Source organism: Myotis yumanensis, unplaced genomic scaffold (assembly GCF_028538775.1).
Source record: "Myotis yumanensis isolate MYYU_CA2020_CCGP unplaced genomic scaffold, mMyoYum1.0.hap1 SCAF_6, whole genome shotgun sequence".
NCBI lineage: Eukaryota > Metazoa > Chordata > Mammalia > Chiroptera > Vespertilionidae > Myotis > Myotis yumanensis.
In genome coordinates, this window is record NW_027223757.1 from 85,427,157 (window position 1) to 85,447,861 (window position 20,705).

Sequence of the window (20,705 nt, forward strand, 5' to 3'; positions counted from 1 at the left end):
GATGCTGGGTCATTTTTTTTAAATGATTTTTTTATTCCACGAATATTTTGAATTTAGTTGTATTAAATGCGAACAGAAGTACATGGGACAGGTAATGCAGTGGGTTCCGAGGGCAGGAACGTGTTTTAGAAGTGGTTGTTAGGGTCAGACTTGCAGAATGTGCAGCATTTGGCCAAGTAAGGAAAGAATGAAAGAACATTCCAGAGAGAGGGAGCAGCATGACAGAGCAAGGGCCTACGTTGGACAAGATGGTAAGAGAGGTAGACTATCGTGACACAACATACATTCCTTTTAATAATTTTTTTATTGACATACGATATACACACCTGTATGTGACCAGGTCGTAGTGTGCTATTTGGGTTATCACAGGTGAGCATGCCCATGTAGTTATCACCCAGGTCCAGATATAGAATATTGCTGGTTCTGGGTTATTTCTTCAACTTGTTTATTTATCCAAAGAAGAATATTGTTTCGTGGCATGAGACGTGAGACAAGGATCAGCATCGATTGTCTTTCCACTCTTTATTTAAATGCACTGAAAACCCACATTCAAATCAACTAGTAGATAGAAATAAAACTTGGATAAAGCAGGGTCACTCCGTTCTTGATCTGCTTCTGAGTTATATGCCAAAAATCACATGGTGATCACTGACAATTTCATTTTAATTACTTCTGTTTGGCCTTCCAAATAAAAAAAAGGAATTGGAGACCACCCAGCATGAAAGAAAATACATTAACTCGCTTGGATCAGAGTTGCTTGCTTTCTCAAGTTTCTAAGTGTCTTCTTGTGTGGTGGCCAGGAGCTTCGTCCTGGGCAGTGAACTCAGCTGAGACTCGGGTGGGAGGGTAAGAGGTTTGCCTTTCTCTTGTAGAGGAGGAGGTCTGTTGTGAAGGAGCAGGTATAAGAGGACAACTCACATTTCTGTCAGCCATCCGTTCTAGAAGAGTTTCTATGGAAGTTGAAGATCTGGAAATTGATTCTCTGAAAACCTGGAGGGCGCGTGTAGCTTATATGAAGTCTTCGTTTACTCCCAGGGGTTTGCATCCCCCAGTTTGAAGTTCACGAAAGAACCTGTATGGACTCAAACCAGACTAGACCAGCCTCTTCACATTTCCTAGTTGGTGTTTCTAAGAGAGGGCATCTATTGGCCCAGACTAGTTTCAGTGCCAGGCCACATCATAGGCTTCTGGCCAGGTGTCCAGCCCTGGCACAGACGTTTCCCTGAGCAGGGACCACAAGGAAGCAGGAACTATGTTGACCTCACAGGCTAACTAACAAGGGCAGTACTCTTACAAGTACTGTCTCCAGCTCTGTTCGCTGGAAATACGCTCTCCAGTCTGTGAGGTCCCACGCTGTGATTTTTACCTTTGATTTACATGTGTCTCTTCCCTCCTTGTATTGTACTTATTCATGGACCCATCACCTTTTCTAACTGTAAGCTCCTCGAGAGCTGGCCCAGGTCTCAATCACTTCCTAGCATTGTGCCTTACACTGAGGAGGTGTCTAATAAGTATTTGTTGAGCAGATACATTGATTAATGAATGTCTACAACTTCTTCGCATCTCCCACACGGCCTAGAATAATGCTGGGCTTTCCATAGCAGGGTCCCAGAAGAATGGATGGTGAATTAATTAATCAGTAAGCAAAACAATGAATGAATAGATCAATAAACTAATGAGCCATTGGGTAATGAATGGCTTCAAAGTGAGGGTCAAGACATGTAGAGTCAGTGGAAAGGCTGTGGTGTGTGTGACACTATCTCTAATCGAGTCTCCCATTTGTCTTTATTTCTGTAACTGGTCATGGTAGGTATAACTGCTCATTGTAAAACATCACGTACGTAAATCCTTTCCTGCTCTTTGCCTCTGTCTTGCAGGTGTGATCGGCATCTCTTCACCACGGTGGTGTTTGGTCCATCCCTAAGCCCGGGTGGGGATGTGAAGGCCCCCACTCTGCACATGAGTGGTGCAGGTCATCAGGAACACCTGGCTCCAGCCACGGTCACAGACATGTCAGCCGTGGAGTAGTGTGGACGCTTTCTCGCACCTTCTCAGGGTTTCCGTCCTTTTGGGTTTGTTTCACTGACCTTCTTTTATGGTTTTGTGGCTGGACATTCACCACCAAGGCCGGCACCATGGGGGATCAGCAGCTGTACAAGACCAACCACGTGGCCCACAGCAGTGAGAACCTTTTCTACCAACAGCCACCACTCGGCGTCCACGGCGGGCTGAACCACAACTATGGGAATACAGTCACGGGGGCTGGCATGGATGCCCCTCAGGCATCCCCCATTTCCCCCCACTTCCCTCAAGATACTCGGGATGGTCTAGGCTTGCCTGTTGGCTCCAAAAACCTTGGCCAAGTGGATACCTCGAGGCAGGGAGGGTGGGGTGGCCATGCAGGGCCTGGAAACCACGTCCAGCTCCGTGGCAACCTGACCAACTCAAACATGATGTGGGGGGCACCAGCCCAGGCTGAGCCCACCGAAGGCTACCAGTACACCTACTCCCAGGCCAGCGAGATCCGGACCCAGAAGCTCACCAGCGGTGTCCTGCACAAGCTAGACTCTTTCACCCAGGTGTTTGCCAACCAAAACCTGCGGATCCAGGTCAACAATATGGCCCAGGTGCTGCACACCCAGTCAGCAGTGATGGATGGAACCCCTGACAGTGCCCTCCGCCAGCTGCTGTCCCAGAAGCCCATGGAGCCCCCAGCACCGTCTGTCCCTTCCCGCTACCAGCAGGTGCCCCAGCAGCCTCACCCAGGTTTCACTGGCGGGCTGTCCAAACCATCTCTCCAGGTCGGGCAGCTCCCGAGCCAAGGGCACCTGTACTATGACTACCAGCAGCCACTGGCTCAGATGCCAGTGCAGGGAGGACAGCCGCTGCAGGGCTCACAGATGCTGTCCCAGCACATGCAACAAATGCAGCAGCACCAGTATTACCCGCAGCAGCAACAGCAGCAAGCTGGGCAGCAGCGTATGTCCATGCAAGAAATGCAGCCGCAGCAGCAGATTCGCCCGTCACAGCTCCAGCCGCAGCAGCAGCTGCAGCAGCAGCAGCGGCAGGGTTCCATGCAGATACCTCAGTATTATCAGTCCCCACCCATGATGCAGCACTTGCAAGAGCAGCAGCAGCAACAGATGCACCTGCAGCCCCCTTCTTATCACAGGGACCCCCACCAGTACACCCCGGAGCAGGCACACGCTGTGCAGCTGATTCAGTTGGGCTCCATGCCCCAGTACTACTACCAGGAGCCCCAGCAACCCTACAGCCACCCCCTCTACCCGCAGAGCCACCTGTCCCAGCACCAGCAGCGTGAGGACAGTCAGCCCAAGACTTATCCAGGCGAGAGGCAGGCCCAGGCCATGCTGAGCTCCCATGGGGACCTGGGGGCGTCTGATACAGGAATGGGAGACCCAGCCAGCTTGGACCTGAACCGGGTTAGCGGTGCCCTCCCCCATCGGCCGCTCTTGTCCCCCAGTGGGATCCACCTCAACAACGTGGGGCCTCAGCACCAGCAGCTGTCTCCCAGCGCCTTGTGGCCCCAGGTATTCTCACCGTGGAAGTTTTTCCTGGCATGTCGGCGACAGGGCCAGCCAGGCCAAGTCTACACGGTGCCCAGTCCTCTCTCCAACCCCTTCAACCGTTTTGTTCTTTATTCTTTCCACACACCTTAACCTACATGTGCCAGGCACTTCTATGTCAGGTACCTGGAATACAGAATCAGGTTTGACTCCGTCCTTTGCCTATAAAAACCTTCTAATCTCACTAAGAAAATGGCCAAAACACATCAGGTCCTGAATGATGTATGTGATGACTAAGGCCTTGAGTCACGTGCCCGGGGACCACACGGTGGGGATGTCTGGCTCCCCTTGGATCTGTCATTGGGGCTCTCCTGTGAAATTGTCCCCCTTTGGGGAGGGAGATCACATTATGATAGCACTTCTCAAAGTATATTGCTCAGAACAGGAGTTCCATAGAATGTTCACTGTTTAATGAATATTGCTGGGGCCGGGGGAGGGTTGGGTTCTGTGGGTAAATTAATTTGGGGTTTTTTAAAGTGAAACAGGGCTTCTCGGTGCCTTTAAAATGCTGATGTGCACTGTGACTCTCCCAAAGGGGTACTGCATGTAGTTACAGGGATGAAACCTTAGCGGCCCACAGGATCCAGGCAGGTAAAGTGAGTAAGTGAAATGGCCTGGGATGAGATCAGCGGCAGCGGGGTGACTGCGGTGGCCTGGAGAGCATGTGCCCCACCTACTGGCATCCTTATTCAGGATTTTAACGAACAGTCTGGCCACACAGAACATGTCCGTAGGCCAGGCCTAGCCTGTAGGCCACAGTTATTAAGCCTTGCTTGTTTCCCAAATGCATTTGACCACAGAGCAGCCAGCTGTGGGCCGGGTATTGCTCATGGGCTGGCATAGTCCAAGTGCTACCCTCGTATGACAGTGCGGCCAGGGGAGGGGAGGACCGTGACTAGGACAGGTTAGGTGGAGAGAGGGCTCTGATGGAGCTTGAAGGCCAGAGATGAACGCCCTTTGATTCTGTTTTGTTAGGGGCTCGGGCCCAGTAGTAACTGAGAGCCTTTGTGATAGAAGAATAAGACGACATGGTCAAGGCTGGGAGAGAATTTCAGCAGCAGGTCTCTGATGTTGTTTCACACAGCCCTCCACTCTGTGTCTCTCCCGGGGATGGGGCCTGGCTATGCACAGTCGGGAGTTGAGTCCTGCTGGGCTGTGGCTGGTGGCAGCTTCTAGAGTGGCCGTGATTAGGGAGCAGTCCCGGGGAGGAAGCCTCAGGAGTGGAAGAGTGCGGGAGTGAGCAGCTGTGAGCACGGCCAGTGCCAGGCGGAGAGCGGGCAGAGCCCGGGAAGTACGGCCCTGGGGTTCCCCTGCTCAAGGACTCCTCCCGTCAAAAACGCTTTTTTTTCCCTCTCTCTTCTTTCTTTCGGTGCCCTGCATGGCTCAACCTTAGATGCACCTACCGGATGGCAGAGCCCAGCCAGGGTCCCCTGAGTCAAGGTAGGATGGATGGGAGGTGGCTCGTTGGCATTTGGGGAGACTGGGGGTTTTTTCCTGCATCGTCCCTCATGATTCATTTCCAAATTCAAAGTCAATTCCTCAAAGAAGTGTATAGGGATAGTAATAGCAGCTGTTCAGCACTGACTATGTGCTAGGCACTCTATCTTATGTGAAATCAGGTAACCCAGCGAGGGTGGGCGTGATTACCATGTGCCCAGATAGAGTGAGCACTCCACCACGGTTAGCTGTTATTTTACAAACGTGAAAACTGAGGCTCGGAGTTTAAAGGTGCCCATCAAGTAAGCAGCAAAGCTTGTGTTCTGTCTGCTGTCCATTCTTCAGTCGGTATGTATTGAGTACCTACTGTGTGCCCGGCATGGAGCTGAGCGTTAAGAATGCCACCGTGAATACTTCGGACTTGTTCCCTCCCCTCGTGGGCATGGTAAATAATTAAAGACGTAGCCAGAACCCAGTGAGGCACTAAAATGTGCAGGCTGGAAGCTGAACCCGAGGCCGCGTCTCTAAGGGAAGGTTCTGGAAGAAGTGTGCCTAGCTGACCCTAGAAAGGCAATAATAAGCCACCGTAGGAGGAAAAAACTCGCACCTGAGGCCTGGGACGAAGAAGAACATTTTGTTCAACTCTTGCATGACTTTGAACAAGCCCTTTCCCACTCTTTTTTTTTTTTTTAATATATTTTATTGATTTTTTACAGAGAGGAAGGGAGAGAGATAGAGAGTTAGAAACATCGATGAGAGAGAAACATCGATCAGCTGCCTCCCGCACATCTCCTATTGGGGATGTGCCCGCAACCCAGGTACATGCCCTTGTCGGAATCGAACCTGGGACCTTTCAGTCCGCAGGCCGACGCTCTATCCACTGAGCCAAACCGGTTTTGGCCCTTTCCCACTCTTGAGCCTGTTTTCCATCTGTACATTGGGCTTAGCTCTCTGCAGAGTATTGGGGAGATACAGTTGGGCCGTGGATATGGGAGCACTGAAAGAATAAAATGGGTTTGTTGTCGGGTGTGAGGTCCTGGATAAATCTGTCCCCCTTCCTCACATACGTGTCCTCTCTGTCTGACCCTCCCCTGGAGCAGCGGCCAACCGAAAGCAGTGTTTGGGGAACCGATGGATGCCAAGAGCAAGCTGACGTGCTCCATCTGCCTGAAGGAGTTCAAGAGCCTGCCCGCCCTGAATGGCCACATGCGGTCCCACGGGGGCATGAGGGCCTCCCCCAGCCTCAAACAGGTTAGCCGGGGCCAGCCGCCCGCCCTTCCCAGGCCATGTGCTGCTTGCTTTGCTTTGCTGCCATCAGAGAGTGAGGTGAGCCCCGTGCGGGCACCTAGGGAGGCACAGTCCTTTCTTAACGGGAAGGCCTAACCTTAGACGCTGGGAGCCAGTCGGGTCCAGCAGCCCCCATTTCCACCGGCCTCGTGAATGAGGGCCAGAATCAGAAGTGCTGGAAACCCTCTTAGGGAACCCAGCCTCCCATCCCCTGGAGAAGACAGCCAAGAAACATGTAGGTGTGATATTATTTTTAACTTCTGCTTAAAGCAGCCAAGACCAAGGTCACGTGGGCCTTCCAGATGAGTAGTCGATGGCCAGCATGTGGCCACCAGGCTGTCAGCCAGCTTCTTCTGTTCTCCAGTGCAATAGTGTTAGACGCTAGTGTCCAAAGAGCTTTAAATACCTTCAGGATTATCCGGGTAGGATACCCATGTCGTGACCTGTCCAAGCAGTTTTAGAGTTAGATTAAAATTCAAAGAATTTCTCAGTTCTTTGAATATTGTTGAGGGATTAACTCCCTGTTCATCAAAGTGTTGCATTACCCGGGTCACTCCATCTCCTGACCATGTCAGATAAAAGCTTTGTCTTCCACTTAACAGATGAGTAAACTGAGGCCCATAGAATGTATTCAAAGGTCCTACACAAGAGGGTGTGTTGTTGGTTTTTTGCCTGATTACAAATCCACATCCTTGTCTTTAAAAGCAGTGACAACCACCAAAAAATTTTAACATGTTTTAATATACAAGTGTTACATGGTCAAGATCTTTAAAATGTAAACAAGAGAGTGCATGGCCTTGTCTGCTGCCCACTGGCATCACTCGAGCCAAGGAGCACAGTTAGCAGGAAGGAAGCTGCCCTGCAGCGGTCCTCCGTCCCCTGCATGATGTCCTGGACCCTGTCAGGAAAAGCGGAGTGACCCCCCCTGTGAGAGCTGCTCTCAGCCCGGATCAAAGCCTTTATTGTCTGTATAGGAGGAAGGAGAGAAGGCCCCGCCACCGCAGCCCCAGCCACTGCCGCCTCCACTGCCACCGCAGCTCCCTCCTGAGGCAGAAAGCCTCACGCCTATGGTCATGCCCGTGTCTGTCCCTGTCAAGCTTCTCGTGCCCAAGCCCAGCTCTCAGGGCTTCGCCAACAGCGTCGCTGCCGCCCCCTCCGCCAGAGACAAGCCAGCCAGCTCGATGTCGGACGACGAGATGCCCGTGCTCGTGAGGATGACCCTCTCTCCCCCACACTCACCCCCAGGGGCTGTCCCCTGCACGCCTGCTGTGAGTTGCTGCTCTGCCCCTCGTGCCTGGGGCGGGAACATCCCTTTGCTTTCTTGGAGCTGGGGACAGATTTTCCAGGGTCACTGGCTTGAGCTCAGAGAGGGGTTGGCCTCTCAGGACTGAGCCCCCGAGGCCACCTTGAGAATCCCAGCCTTGCCCACACTGCCCACTACCCGGGAACTGCTGGTCTTCTACCCGGCTGATGGTCTGGGTTAGATCCTAAGAGACCTGAAGGTGTTCCCAGGTTGAAACAGATCTTAATTCAGCTCGTAACCAGAGTTATTAAAATATGCAAATACTGTCCCAGGCAATAAAAAGCTGTTGCCCAGGGCCCTGTCCACCCTCACCCCCCTTCAGGAGCTCTAGACCTCCCCGAATCCAGCAACCAGAGATATGACCCCTGGCACAGCAGGGCCTTCAGGCAGTAGCCCTGGCATCATTCTGATGGGCAGCCTTACCAGCTACTTAACATTTTCCGTATCACACCTGCGTAATATACCTTTGCAGGAGCTAAATGGTTATGGTTCCCAAAGTAATTCCACTGACAGACACCCACCCCCAGCCTCAGGAAGGCAAAGAGATTTGTGTTTCTCACCCACTGTTAAGTTCTCATTCTCTTTCTCAAATTCCAAGTGCTTCATCCAGGCAGCTCAGCCTGGCTCTGGAGCGGAGATCTCGCTGTCTCTCAGTTTGTCTCCCCAGGGTGTCTGTAACTCCTGAGGTTGTCCCCTCCCCACAGGTGGTTTCTGGGTCAGATTTGTCCTTGGGAGACTAGATAGCTACTGGGATTCCAGGAGGCATGAGGGTGGGGCTGACCAGATTAGAAGGGAGAGTAATTAAGAGAACTAGAAAAGTCCACAAAGAGCCTTTTTGGTTCTCTGTGTAATAGCAAAGCCTCAGAAGAGGGGACTGGTGGAGAACTCAGAGGGTAAGGAGTCTCATCGCTGGCAGGACTTAAGGTCAGCCACAGGCAGGGCGATGAAATGACAGAGCCAAGCTCCCCTTTTGCCCAGGGAAGTTCCTGATTTGGTGGGAGAGGCGCTGTTTCTACCCTTGGAGGGCTCTCCGCCTGAAGCTGGAGACAGTGAGGTTCCTAGTCCCCCTGGGGTCAGAGCCCCAGGCAGCTCAGTTCCTAACAGTGAGGTAAAGACCAGGGCAGATGAGAAACAGGGAAGCCGTGGGTGCAGGGGAACATACCTGGGAGGCCAGAGTGGTCCGGGGCTGGGGAGAGAGGCAAGGGAGTTTGTAGGAGTTTGCTCAGATCATCATGAGGGAGAAGTGGGGAGATAAGCTGACGTGGAAGCCTGTAGGTGATATTGAGGAAATGTGAGCATGGTCCTGACATTTGCTATAAAGAAATGAAAATGCCCAGGGAGGAGCCCTGAGTTCTAGTCCCAGCTCTGCTCGTAGCCAGCTGGGATGCAGGCGGCTGCGACCCTCCCCTCTCAGAGCCTCCGGTTCTCCCCCAGACCAGGGCTTGGCCCCACGGGAGAGCTTTGGCAATCTCTCCGTGCGTGGCCCCACCTCCAGAGCCTCCAGAGCCTGGTGGGGTGGAACACTGTCACTGCTTCCTCTCAAGTGACATCCAGGCCGGACACTATGGGTGGCTTCCCCGGCCCAGGTCCCACAGCCTTGCCTGGAGGAGAACAGAACCAAAGGCTCAACAGAGGAGCCCCAAAGGGACCTCTGGCCCTGGCATCAGAGGCCTGGACTCTGGTGCAGGACTGAAGTCATGTGAGGTCTGCACGTGCTCAGATGACCTCATTCGTTACCCAGGAACAGGGTGTAAAACTTCAGGATTGCTCCCCAAAGGGTTTCCTCTCCTCGTTCTACTCAGCCCCCCTCTCACTGCCTCAGCCTCAGGCCGAGAAGAGCCCTCTGGTGCGGAGAGGAGGCAGCCTGAGGCGCTCTGACCTCAGGAGAGCCCCTTGGGGATGAGCTGGGAGCTTTGGGGCTCTCTGCTCCTCCTCCTCTCCCCACCCTCCTGCTTCCCTAGACTGCCCCCCAGAGGCGGGGAGGGCCCCAGAGGACAGACTGAAGCTGAGGGAGGAACAGGAGGGCGCTCCCTGAGCGCTGCAGGCAGCCACAGGGGCCTAGAGAGCCAGGAGCCCAGGACTGGGGACTCGGGCGGGTCACATGGCCTGGAGGCAGTTGGTCACATGACCATGGCCAGCCCTTCCCATCAGCCCCTGCTGCTTTCTACTCAGGCACCAGCCTGGGCTGAGGAATTGCCAGGGGCTGCAGCTGGGGCAGGCACTGGCCTGCAGGACCGGGGAGGGCACCTCAGACTGCCCCCAGCCTTCCTGCAGGTACCTCCACCGCCCCTCCCAACCTCACCTCTGCCCGCCCAGCCGCACCCAGCCCTGGGTTCTCCTGGGCTGATGCTGGCACACCACCCAAGCCTGTCTGTCCAGCTTTGGCATGCCCTGCTTATCTCTCGACGTGCATGTGTTTACTGATTCCTATACGTGTGCCCATGTGCAGACCTTCCAACGGGCTGGGCTCCGCGGCCCGATGGGAACCCACCTGCTGACAGGAAGCTGAGCGGGAGAGGGCAGCCCAGATGCGCCTCGGCGCCGGGGCAGCAGTGGGGGGCGGAGGCAGAGGGGAGCTTTTCGGGGAGCCCATGAAGAGGGGCCTTCAAGAGCACCCATGACTCCTCAGCCCCCAGGGTAGCTGGGAAGGGGGGCCCAGGGTGGGTGGCCGGCCCTGGGAGCCTGGTGAGGCCTGCCCCCTCTTCCCCGCCGCACAGGCTCTGCTCAGCTGCCCTGGTAGCTGATCCTGCCCCCTCCCCGGAGCGTGTTCTCTGCCCCCCCCGAGCCTGCCCTCAGGGAGCTTTAGGGACTTCAAGGGCCACTGGCTGGATTCCACACCGCAGATGGGAATGCGGGATAAGCCATAAAGAATGCGAATTGATTCCTTCTTGCCCAACCACTGCTCCGCCAGCCCCCGCCCGCTCCAGACATTCGGATTTCCTCCAAACCCAAGGCTGCTCCTCCTCGAGCCACCGGAGCTCGCCTCGTCCGACCATGGACGGGGCTGCTGGGTGCAGCCCGAGCACCCTGGGGTCAGGCCGTGGCAGGGGGTCCCCGGCTGCATAGAGGTTGCCCTTCCCTCAGGCTGTGGAAGCGGCCTGCGGGGCGAGCATTGAACCGGCTCCTTCTCCCGTTTCAGGACGCGCCCAGGAAGCCCCCGCCCGGGGTCGCCAAGGCCGAGCAGCCCGCGCCGCCGGCACCCGCACCCGCGCCGGCCCCCGCGCCCGCGCCCGCACCCGCACCCGCACCCGAGAGGAAGAAGTTCCGGCATCGCCCGCAGCCGCTCTTCATCCCGCCGCCCTCCCTCCACCCCGGCCCCGCCTCTCACTCGGGCGCCACCCTCTACCAGAGCCAGCTGCGCTCCCCGCGCGTCCTGGGCGACCACCTGCTCCTGGACCCCGCCCACGAGCTGCCCCCCTACACGCCCCCGCCCATGCTGAGCCCGGTGCGCCAGGGCTCGGGCCTCTTCAGCAATGTCCTCATCGCGGGGCACCCCGGCGCCCACGCCCAGCTGCCCCTCACGCCCCTGACGCCCACGCCGCGCGTGCTGCTGTGTCGCTCCAGTGAGTCACCCCTGCGCCCCTCGGGGACCCCGGGGATTTCGCCCCGTCTGTGCTGGGCATTGCGCTGGGGGGGTCTCACTTCTCTGTCCTGGTCTCTTTGCACCACCGACTTCTGTGGCGCGTCTCCTCCGTGGCCCAGGCTCGGTGCTGGTTGCTAGAAATACTATTTGCAAAAGCGTGGAATGCTTACCCGCAGGAGATCCCGGTCTAGCCAGGGGCAAACGCAAAGGGGGTGATAATGGCAGCCTCTGTGGGCTAAGGAAACAGGTGACCTGTGCGGACACTAAATGAGACGGTGCCCTGGAAATGCAGGGAGACGCCCCAAATAAATGTGCTAAGATGTCTAAATAGGACCAGGTATGCTCTGCAAGACCAGGCCTCCACGTTTTAGCAGGAGGGAATCTCAGAGGGAGGGCGGGGTGGGTGAGTGGGAGGGAAGAGATCAACCAAACAACTTCTGTGCATAGATGCATAATCCTTGGACACAGACAATAGGGTGAGGAAGGCCTGGGGCAGGGGCTGGCTAGACAGGGGTCAATGGGGGGTGGGGGTGGGGAGAAGACATGTAATACTTTAAACAATAAAGATTTTTTTTAAAAAAAAGATTGAGAGACCCGTGGCCAGGATCTCTTTCTGGAGCAAGAATAGTTTCTTAGAAACACACAGCTTAGCAGACCAGAGTTCGGCTGGCAGCCGCCTTCCCTTCCCCTGTGTGGGAATGGTTACCCTAAGCCAGTTAGCACCACACTGCGTCTAGCTCCCTGGAGGCCACTGGGAGGAACTGGCATGGGCCGGGTAGGAGGGCTCTGCTGTGACTGCGTAGGTAACTGTTATTTGCTCCAGTTTCTTGAGTGCCCTTCCCCTATTGACCCGTGACTCTGGTTTTTGTGCTTCAGACAGCATCGATGGCAGCAATGTGACAGTCACCCCCGGGCCTGGAGAGCAGACCGTTGATGTTGAACCGTAAGGAAAAGCCAATTATTCTGTAGCACAGGAGCCTCAGCTGAGGAAAGGGAGGAGGAGCTTTGAGAAATGGAGTTCATACGTCTGGGGTGGGAGTGGCCACTGAGGGAGAGGTTGTAGAAATTGGAGGATCCTGATTATTTCTCGAGTACTGTTGTTTCTCTGTAATTGCGTGTTTCAAGGCCTTTGCCAAAGACTAAGTGGAGAGTAAAGCCTGAAGCCCTGGATTCAGAGAACCTAGCATCCCCATCTCTGGCTCCATGGGCCATTGGGGCTGTGGTCAGATGCTTCCACATCTCCAGTGACATTGACGCATCTCTCTCGGGGTGCCCAGCTCTCTACGAGGCTTCTTCCAAATGTCCTTGCTTCGCCCATCCCCTCCCTAAGATTCTTGGCCAGCCCTCCCGATGGGCTTGTTGAGTCGTGGGTGGAAAGAAAGGATGGTTATTTGCGTGGAGGAGCACAGAAAAGAGGCCCTGAGGTGGAATGGGGAGTAGATTGAGTCGGGAATCAGAAAACCTGAGTTCCAGCCCCGTTGTGCTACTTGATCTTAATCAAATTAACCTTTGTGAGCTTTAGTTAACTCATTCATTAAATGGGAATATTTTTCACTGCCTTGATTATGTCACAGAACTTCGATAGTTTCAGATGAGATAGATGGTTTATGTGAGAGTGACCTGAAAGAGATAAAAAAAAAATGAAATAAACACTTTGTATCTGTCCCATTTCTCCTGGTTGAATGTTCTTGGCAGCTGTTCCCTTGGACTTAGCACCCTCCATCTCTCAGTCATAGAGAGAGATGAAGCCCAGCTGACTTCTCCCTTGCTTCCCGCAGCATCGCCCCCCAATCTTAAAGCTGTCCCTTATCCCAGTGAAAGGGCCATGCCTGGAATCTAGGGTCACACTTAGGAAATGCCCCTGCATTCTTCTTGCAGAAGGAACTGGTTTCCTTCTTTTTAAAGTTCCTAACAGTTGCCCTTGGCCTCTAATTGAAGACCACACTGTTGTTTTTCTTGTCATTAAAGGCGCATCAACATTGGCTTGAGATTCCAAGCAGAGATCCCAGAACTGCAGGATGTCTCTGCCGTGGCCCAGGACACACACAAGGCCACATTGGTCTGGAAGCCCTGGCCAGAGCTGGAAAACCACGACTTCCAGCAAAGAGGTACAGTCGAACCTCGGTTCTCGAACGTCTCCCATCTCAAACAGTTTGGTTCTCGACCAAGATATTCCCCGTAAAAATGTCTCCATTGTCGACCACAACTTCAGTTTTTGGTCTGACAACCCTTTCGTGCTGATACTTCAACATAACAAAAAGCACCCTTCAGGCAACAAACAAAGGAGAGAATGCTTTTGTTGCTGGTGAAATCACAATTTTAAAACATAAAGAGGCCATCAAGAATGCTAATGTTGCCCTAGCCAGTCTGGCTCAGTGGATAGAGCATCGGCCTGCTGGGACTGAAGAGTCCCGAGTACGATTAAGGTCAAGGGCACATGCCTGCGTTGCAGGCTCAATCCCCAGTAGGGGGCGTGCAGGAGGCAGCCAATCAATGATTCTCTTTCATCATTGATGTTTCTAGCTCCCTCTCCCTTCAACTCTGAAATCAGTAAAAATATATTTTTTTAAGAAAGGAGTTGCTAAGGGTGGAAAAGTGTTCACAAAACAATCACAGGCAAGTGAATAAGTAGAAAAACTGTTGTTGATTGGATAAAGGAAAAGCAGTTAGTTGGTGATAGCATTTCCAAGGCAATGATATATGAAAAATTTGTTTAAGGCTAGTAGGGGATGGTTCTATAAATTTAAGAAAAGACGTGTTTATTTATAAATTAAACAGTACATTAGATATGTACTGTCTATAAGAAAGGTTAAAGCGGAATCATTTGGGGGTCTGGAACATATTAATTCAATTAGCATTATTTCCAGTGGGAAAAGATGATTCGGTTTTCCAACACATCGGTTTTCGAACAGTCTTCCGGAAAGAATTAAGTTCGAGAAATGATGTTCCACTATATTGTCAGTGGGAAGAAGTGAGCAGGAAGGCTTGATTCTCTCCCAGGGTCTCTGGCTCCCGGACCTGTGTGGTTTTCCATGGTACTGAGCTCTCTGATGCAGTGGCCTCTTGTTCCCCACAGTGGAGAATCTCCTGAATTTGTGCTGTTCAAGTGCGTTGCCAGGTGGAGGGACCAATTCTGAATTTGCTTTGCACTGTCTCTTTGAGGCCAAAGGTGATGTGATGGTAAGGAGCCACGAAAAGTCGTCTTCACAGTTCATATTCTTCATGCCAGGATTCTGAAAAGTATTTTCCCAAATTTCTGGGTTGTCCCATGTACCGTACAACCGATTCATGAGATGATGTCCCGTCAGCGAACCTCCTGTTTCTTATCTCAGTAAGTCAGGATTTAAAAGCCTGCAGGAAAACCCCTCTTAACCAAAATCGAGTGTTTGCATATTCTCGCACCTTTGACACAGTTCTTTGGTCAAACCAGAACTTTGGTGCCATCTCTCCAGAATCAGAGCTGACCATTCGCCCGCTCAACCTGGACTCCAGGCGAGGTCATTCAAACACTAACCTTAGTTTCCTCTTCAGTAAATACATGATTCTTGTACCAGATCTAGCTTCCTGCTGTTTTATTTCAAGAAAATCTGAAAGTAAGCAAATGCCCTAATGCTCCCTTCTCGTGAGGTTATGGATACCCTTCAGGGGTTTTTTAGAATGTTAGGGAACTTTCCTTAACCCTTTCAGATTAGTGTTGAGGAACAGCACTTCCCGAACTTTTAACATGCACATGAGTCACTCAGGGAACCTGGTTAAAGTGCAGGTTTTTATTCCAAAGTTCTGGAGGTGGGGCCTTTGCCACCAGCTCCCAGCTATGCCCGTGTTGCTGGTGTGTGGACCACACTTGGAGTACCAGGACGCTGGATCTTGCTCTGCCCGTCAACCATGCACTGCTCAACTCCGCCTGCAGCGTTTTTCTTAAAAAGTCAGCGAGGCTAAAGGAGACAGATTTGAAAGGATGTATGTAGCTAGGTTCTCTGGGAGGACACTGTCTAGTACAGTTATCACTAATACAGCTGCTGATGTTTAGTTGTAATGAAATATGATTTTTCTGCAAAAACAGTTTCAAATCACCCACTCACTTCCTCAGACTCTTTCCCCAGATACTCAGCCTCCATTTAGAGGGGGCCCTACCATCTCTCTGAGACTGGGCCCTCACCAACAAGGGGAGTTGGGGTCTCAGGCCTGACCAGCTGGTTGCAGGCATGGGCTGGGGGATGTTAGAGTGGCGAGCCCTGTGGGGTGCTGACCAGAAAGGAACTCCCAATTAGGGGGTCTCCCTCTGGTTTGCCTTCTAGTGCCCTCAACCCCACACTCTGCAGTGCCGGTCCCTTTGCCCCCTTAGGCAGATGGTCTCCTCGGGACACCGACCCATTACTGACTCTCGCCTTTTCTCTCCCATGGGTCTACAGGCTGCTCTGGAAATGCTGCTGCTGCGGAAGCCAGTCAGGTTAAAATGTCATCCTTTAGCCAATTACCACTATGCCGGTAGGTCGCCCGCAGCCCCGCGCCCCCTTGCTTCCTGCGAGTGGGCTGTTTGCGTGTTTGGTTGTTGCCTTTTTAATGGTACATAGCGTGGTTCAGTCCTAATCAGCGCTTTTGATCTCAAGGCTTCCTGGGGTAGCTGATGGGGCAGCCGTGTGTGTTGGGCACTGCTGAGTGTTTGTCTGTCTGGGCTCCTGCCCCTTGTGGGTGTGCCAGGAGCAAGGCAATAGCGGACCGCGCCTGCGCAAGTGGCAGGGAGCCCTGAGCGTCTGGGGAAAGGGGCATGTGGGATACAGCACAGAGGCAGCAACACGCAGCAGCCCCTCTGCTCTGGAGTCAGTAGATGTGCATTCAGATCTTACTTGCACCGTTGGCCTCTGCAGCCTTCATTTTCTCTCCTGAAAAATGGGGCTTATGCTCCATCTCTTGCTGTGTTTTGTAAAGATTCAAGATAGGATATATAGCCCGGATGCCTGGCATGTTCTAGAGGCAATTATTATTCATTTATCTAACAGTTATGTATTGAGCACTTACTGTGTACAAGGACTATGCGAAGATGAAACAGTGACTAAGACAGATGCAGTCAGTTTCCTACCTCATGCAGTGTAGCGTCTGAGATGGAGGCAGTTATTAAACAACGGGTTGCACTGAGAGCAGGAGAAATGGTACATATACGCATACGTATACAAAACACGTATACATACACGTGAGTGTGTCTCCTGAGGGTTAGATTACCGGTGGCATCACCAATAAGAGGGAGGGAGAAAGCACCTTTGAGCGCTGAATGGAGTGAGCATCATGACAGAGAAGGAAACAGTTTGGGGAGCCTAAGAGATGACACATGAGTCAGCATTTTATTCCCATTAACTTGTAAACCCATCCATTCTGAGGGTCCCGACAAACCCGCCTGGGTTCTGTCTTTCAGAGGAGGCTGCACCCTCCAGTGCCCCTTGATTATTCATCATTTGTTTGTTTCCTTGGTGCCCTGGGCAGACCCTGCATAGGTAGGTGCTAAGTACCTTAGTGGGTTTGGGGACCTCAGAATACCTTTTCCAGTCCTTGGTCCAGACGGCCAGGTAGGCCTGCGGTGAGGGCTGCTTTTCAAATACTGGAGCTCCCAGTGGGCATCCTGTCGCCACCACTGTTTGCCTCACTTCACCTGCTCCTCTCATGCGCTGGCCTTCCTGCCTGTCATCTCAGGGTAGAGAGGCCTCAGAAGCCGTTCACCTGAGCACAGCAAGCCCAGCACACAGGCCACCGCTGGAACTGGGCCAGGGACAAAATAGACACAAGGGATCAGAAAGCCATCATTGAACCAGTGGCCTACCCAGCAGTCTCTTAATATTGTCTCCATCATTTCCTGCTGGGTGTCTGCCCGAGAGCGGGTAGGAAGATGTGGGCGTTCTCCCTAATCTGCCACTGAAACAGTGTAATCCTCTCCTAATTCCGAGTGTTAGCTGCTGCCCATTAGACCCTGTCCAGCCTCCTGGAGCCTCAGCTTCTCTGCAAGGCAGGTGAGACGGTTGGTTGATGAGAAGGAGCTTCTGAGCCATCCGCTGGGAGATGCAGCTGCTCGGGGCCCGCAGGTGCCTGGGGTGGCCGTGCCCCCAGGCTGGTCAGCTCCAGCTGTGAACAGCCTCACCTGAGACCCTCATCCCCTCCAGTTCTTCCCACTGCGCCAAGCAAACATTGTTATTTTTTATGTGTGACATGACATCAAAAAGGTTAGAAAGCTGGGGACTAGAAGCCACCCTCCACCCCAAACAAAACGAAAACGCTAAGATAATACCAAGAACTTTGAAATGAGAGGGCCCTACACGCTGTTGAAATGAATCGATCTGTTGGGGTTGGGGGTTCCCAGCTAACCTTTACCCAGCCCCTGCCCCAGACCACAAGCAGACCGGGAAGGACCCCGTTTCTTCCTGGAATCATTTCTCCCCTTGGAGGCAAGAGAGGTGGAGCTGCGGTGTGAAGGGCTGGTATCTTGCCAGCTGTGTGTCCCCAAGAAAAGAGTGCTCATCTACGTCCGCCCGTCCTTTGCCTTCTCCAAGAAGTGACCCAGACTGGACCCCATGGAACCTTCTAGAATTATGAGCAAAAAGGGCAGAGGTCACTGGTCTGTAAAGTCTGACCTGACTCCATTCCCTTAACATTTCCCTTCCAAGCCACAAGGGAGGCCACAGGACTTACCCCTCACATGCCCAGCTCCCAGCCACTCCCTCCTTGCCCCCTCCATATGTGGCTCCAGGTGCTGGGTAATCCCCCCCCTGTGCCCCCCCCCCCCCGCCCCGTGTTGGCCTCTGTGCCAAGCCCCATGGGGCTGCTCTCAGGTGGGACTGTTGTCAGCTCCCTTCCTCACTGGGACACCATCTCCTGGGTGTCCTTTGGCTTCTGTCTCCGTGGCTGTGGCCAGTGTCCCCCACCCTGACTCCCATTCTCCCAGTTGTCCTGAGAGGTGGCTACGGCGGATCTCCCAGGCTGCCTGTGCCCCGGAGGGAAGGCAGAGAGTCCGCTCAGGGAGGGAGGCTGTACATTTGGGGGAGATAGACCGAGACACAAGCCTGTGGAAATCATTTCTCTTACTTGATTCATGGCCTTCCCTTTCACACCCCATCCCAAGAAATTCAGTAAGAAAAGGAAAGAGTGACTGATGCAGGGGCTCAGGGGAGACACGGGTATGGGTGGACAGCTCGCCCAGGTCTAGGGGCTGTGTGCTGGGGCCGGAGGAGCCCTGTGGAGATCCTCAGAGGAAAGTTCGATTGCAGCGGCTCCCTGCACTCTTTAATCCACACACGGCACCCAGTCCAGCCCTCTCGGCGCCCTCCACCCAGGTTGGGTAGCAATTGTTGGCAGCGGCTCCCCAGCAGCAGATGGATTAGGTGGGGAGGGCGTGAGCCTGGTGGGTCAGGGTGGGAAGACGCCTGGTTACAATTAGAGAGCCCGCAGCGTCCTTGGTTTTCCATTGAACTGGCCATTCCTGCAGGTGGGTGTGGAGTGGAGGGGGTGTCAGAACTGGCCCTCGGCTTCTTGGCCAGGGTTCAACAGAAGCCACTCTCCGCTCCCACCACAGCCCCGCTGGTCACTGGGTCCCGAAGCCTGACCTGGCTCAGAGAGGAGGGAGGCCCAGAGGAAATAAACACCCATCGGCGGGGGGGAAGCCTGCTCCCTGTCCGGGAAGCTGCCCCAGTTTAATGAGGAGACAGAATGACATACTCAAGAGAATACTTTTCAAGAAACACAGCTGAGATGTCACTTTCCAGGCATTCCTCACACATGTCTCTAGCTGCAGAGTGGGTCCCTGAAGGGCAGGAGGTGACAACGGTTCCTCTCACTGCCCTACGCAGCCCTTGTAAAGAACTGGGCTAGTGGACAAGCTCAAGTTCTGGAATCGGATTGAGGCCTCCCTCCGCGTGCCTCCGGAGGGAATGTGGGAGCAGCTGCTTCACCCTGCACCCCTAAACAGTTATTCAGCCTCCACACACGATGGAAAACCTCTCGCGGAAGTGAAAATCTGGTGTAAAAACAGCCCTTTTCTACAATGAATATCTTCCTTACATAACTCTAGTAACAGTGTCAGTAAAAGTTGTTCATCTTGAAAGGAAGACAGGAAGGCCCTCTTAAAAGATGCCATGCCCAGACTTCTCTCCGTGTCCCTTCAATCGCTGGGAATTGCTATGGATTGCCCCAAATTTAGCCTCGGTCCAGAGCCTGTATCCCGGCAACGCACACTCAGAACATTTTTCCTCTGGATACTGTTCCAGCGCCAGTTTCCTCCAGTTAATTAGGCTCTTTGTAATTAGCCTTAATCGTCTTGTTAGGGGCCCCTGCTGATAATAGCCCGAGAGCCAGGAATCTCAGGTAGAACAAATGAGCGCTGGGGGCTGTCAGCCCCTCACTGTGTGCCTGCTGCGTGGACAGCGGGGATCTGAGAGGAAGGCCAGCGGAGGATTTGAGGCGGCCCCCTGCCTTGCTTTTGCATTTCCTCCTGGACTTTGTCCAAGAAGCACAGTCCAGCCAAGCAGGGCTGGCTTAGAAAACCTTGTCAGAGAATGTGGGAAGCGCTCCTCTGTCAGAACAGACTGCAGGGACGAGCGATGCCTGAGCTTCTCCTTGGCGATCCGGGGCAGGGAGTAGAAGGCTGTTGTTCATTCATACGCAGAGCAGGGAACACTGGCCAAGCCTCGCTGTCTTCCTGAGTGCCGCTCATGCAAGGGTCACAGGAGACAGCGTGTGTCCCATCGCTACAAGCCAGTGAAGGTGTCCAACATTTCCCTCGGGACCAAATGCTGTCAGTCACAGAGCGCCTGTCCTGATCCCCATGTCACAAGAGAGGAAACTGAGACTCGGAGAAGTTAAGGAAACTTGCCTGGGGTCACAGAAGGAGTAAGTGGCAGAACCAGGTCCACCGCCTCTGGTCTCCTGATGAAAGTCACCCCTTTGTGTCACAGCTCAGCGACATTATTTGGGGAGCACGCGTTCAGGTGTTATATTTGTATAACAGGCTCTAACCTGGAAATTCAGTCCGGCCGCCCAGGGGTGGATTCTCAGCCCGGTGCGGATCCCGGGACCAGGAGGCCTCTGCCTGTCGATTCGCAGCTGTCTGCTCTGAGCGCGTGCTCCCTGCCCCCACGCTGCAGCCTGGGAATGGGAGGGTGACCGAGGACGGCCTGAGAGGGCAGACTTCCAGCCCAGGGCCTGGGTGCGGAGTGAGCACTCTGAGATGGGGAAGACCGAAGACCCCGCCAAAAGGCAGCAGCTCTAGCACCACAAGGAGTCGCATGAGGCTTGAGGATCCTCCGTAGCAGATGGTCCAGGAAGTCCCCTCCCCTGTGTAGGGTTGCAGCTGGCGAGCCATTTGGGGACACGAAGGGGCAGGCTTCTCACAAGGAGACAGACTGACCTGGGAACTTAACACGGCTGCGTGGGCAGTAACCAGGTGTGAGCCCCGCGTGGGATGGAAGAGCGTATCCACCGGAGAGACGGCGCTGGCCAAGGCAGGCTCGGTGGCCCTGCTCGTGTCTCA

At 53.8% G+C, this 20,705-nt stretch overlaps 1 protein-coding gene across 12 annotated transcripts in view; it reads left to right on the forward strand.

Moving 5' to 3' along the window:
- TRERF1 (transcriptional regulating factor 1) overlaps window positions 1-20,705 on the forward strand; it is a 209,252-nt gene that overhangs the window by 167,703 nt on the left and 20,844 nt on the right. For 9 of the 12 annotated variants that reach the window (XM_070418593.1, XM_070418590.1, XM_070418596.1 and 6 more), the window contains 9 exons: window positions 1,878-3,551; window positions 4,981-5,027; window positions 6,125-6,275; window positions 7,286-7,579; window positions 10,754-11,177; window positions 12,074-12,140; window positions 13,166-13,305; window positions 14,274-14,377; window positions 15,610-15,685. In XM_070418593.1, coding sequence (XP_070274694.1) covers window positions 2,136-3,551; window positions 4,981-5,027; window positions 6,125-6,275; window positions 7,286-7,579; window positions 10,754-11,177; window positions 12,074-12,140; window positions 13,166-13,305; window positions 14,274-14,377; window positions 15,610-15,685 — 2,719 coding nt within the window. In that variant the 5' untranslated portion in view covers window positions 1,878-2,135. The remainder of the gene's footprint in view (window positions 1-1,877; window positions 3,552-4,980; window positions 5,028-6,124; window positions 6,276-7,285; window positions 7,580-10,753; window positions 11,178-12,073; window positions 12,141-13,165; window positions 13,306-14,273; window positions 14,378-15,609; window positions 15,686-20,705) is intronic. The other 3 variants (XM_070418600.1, XM_070418602.1, XM_070418603.1) reach the window with 1 other exon arrangement.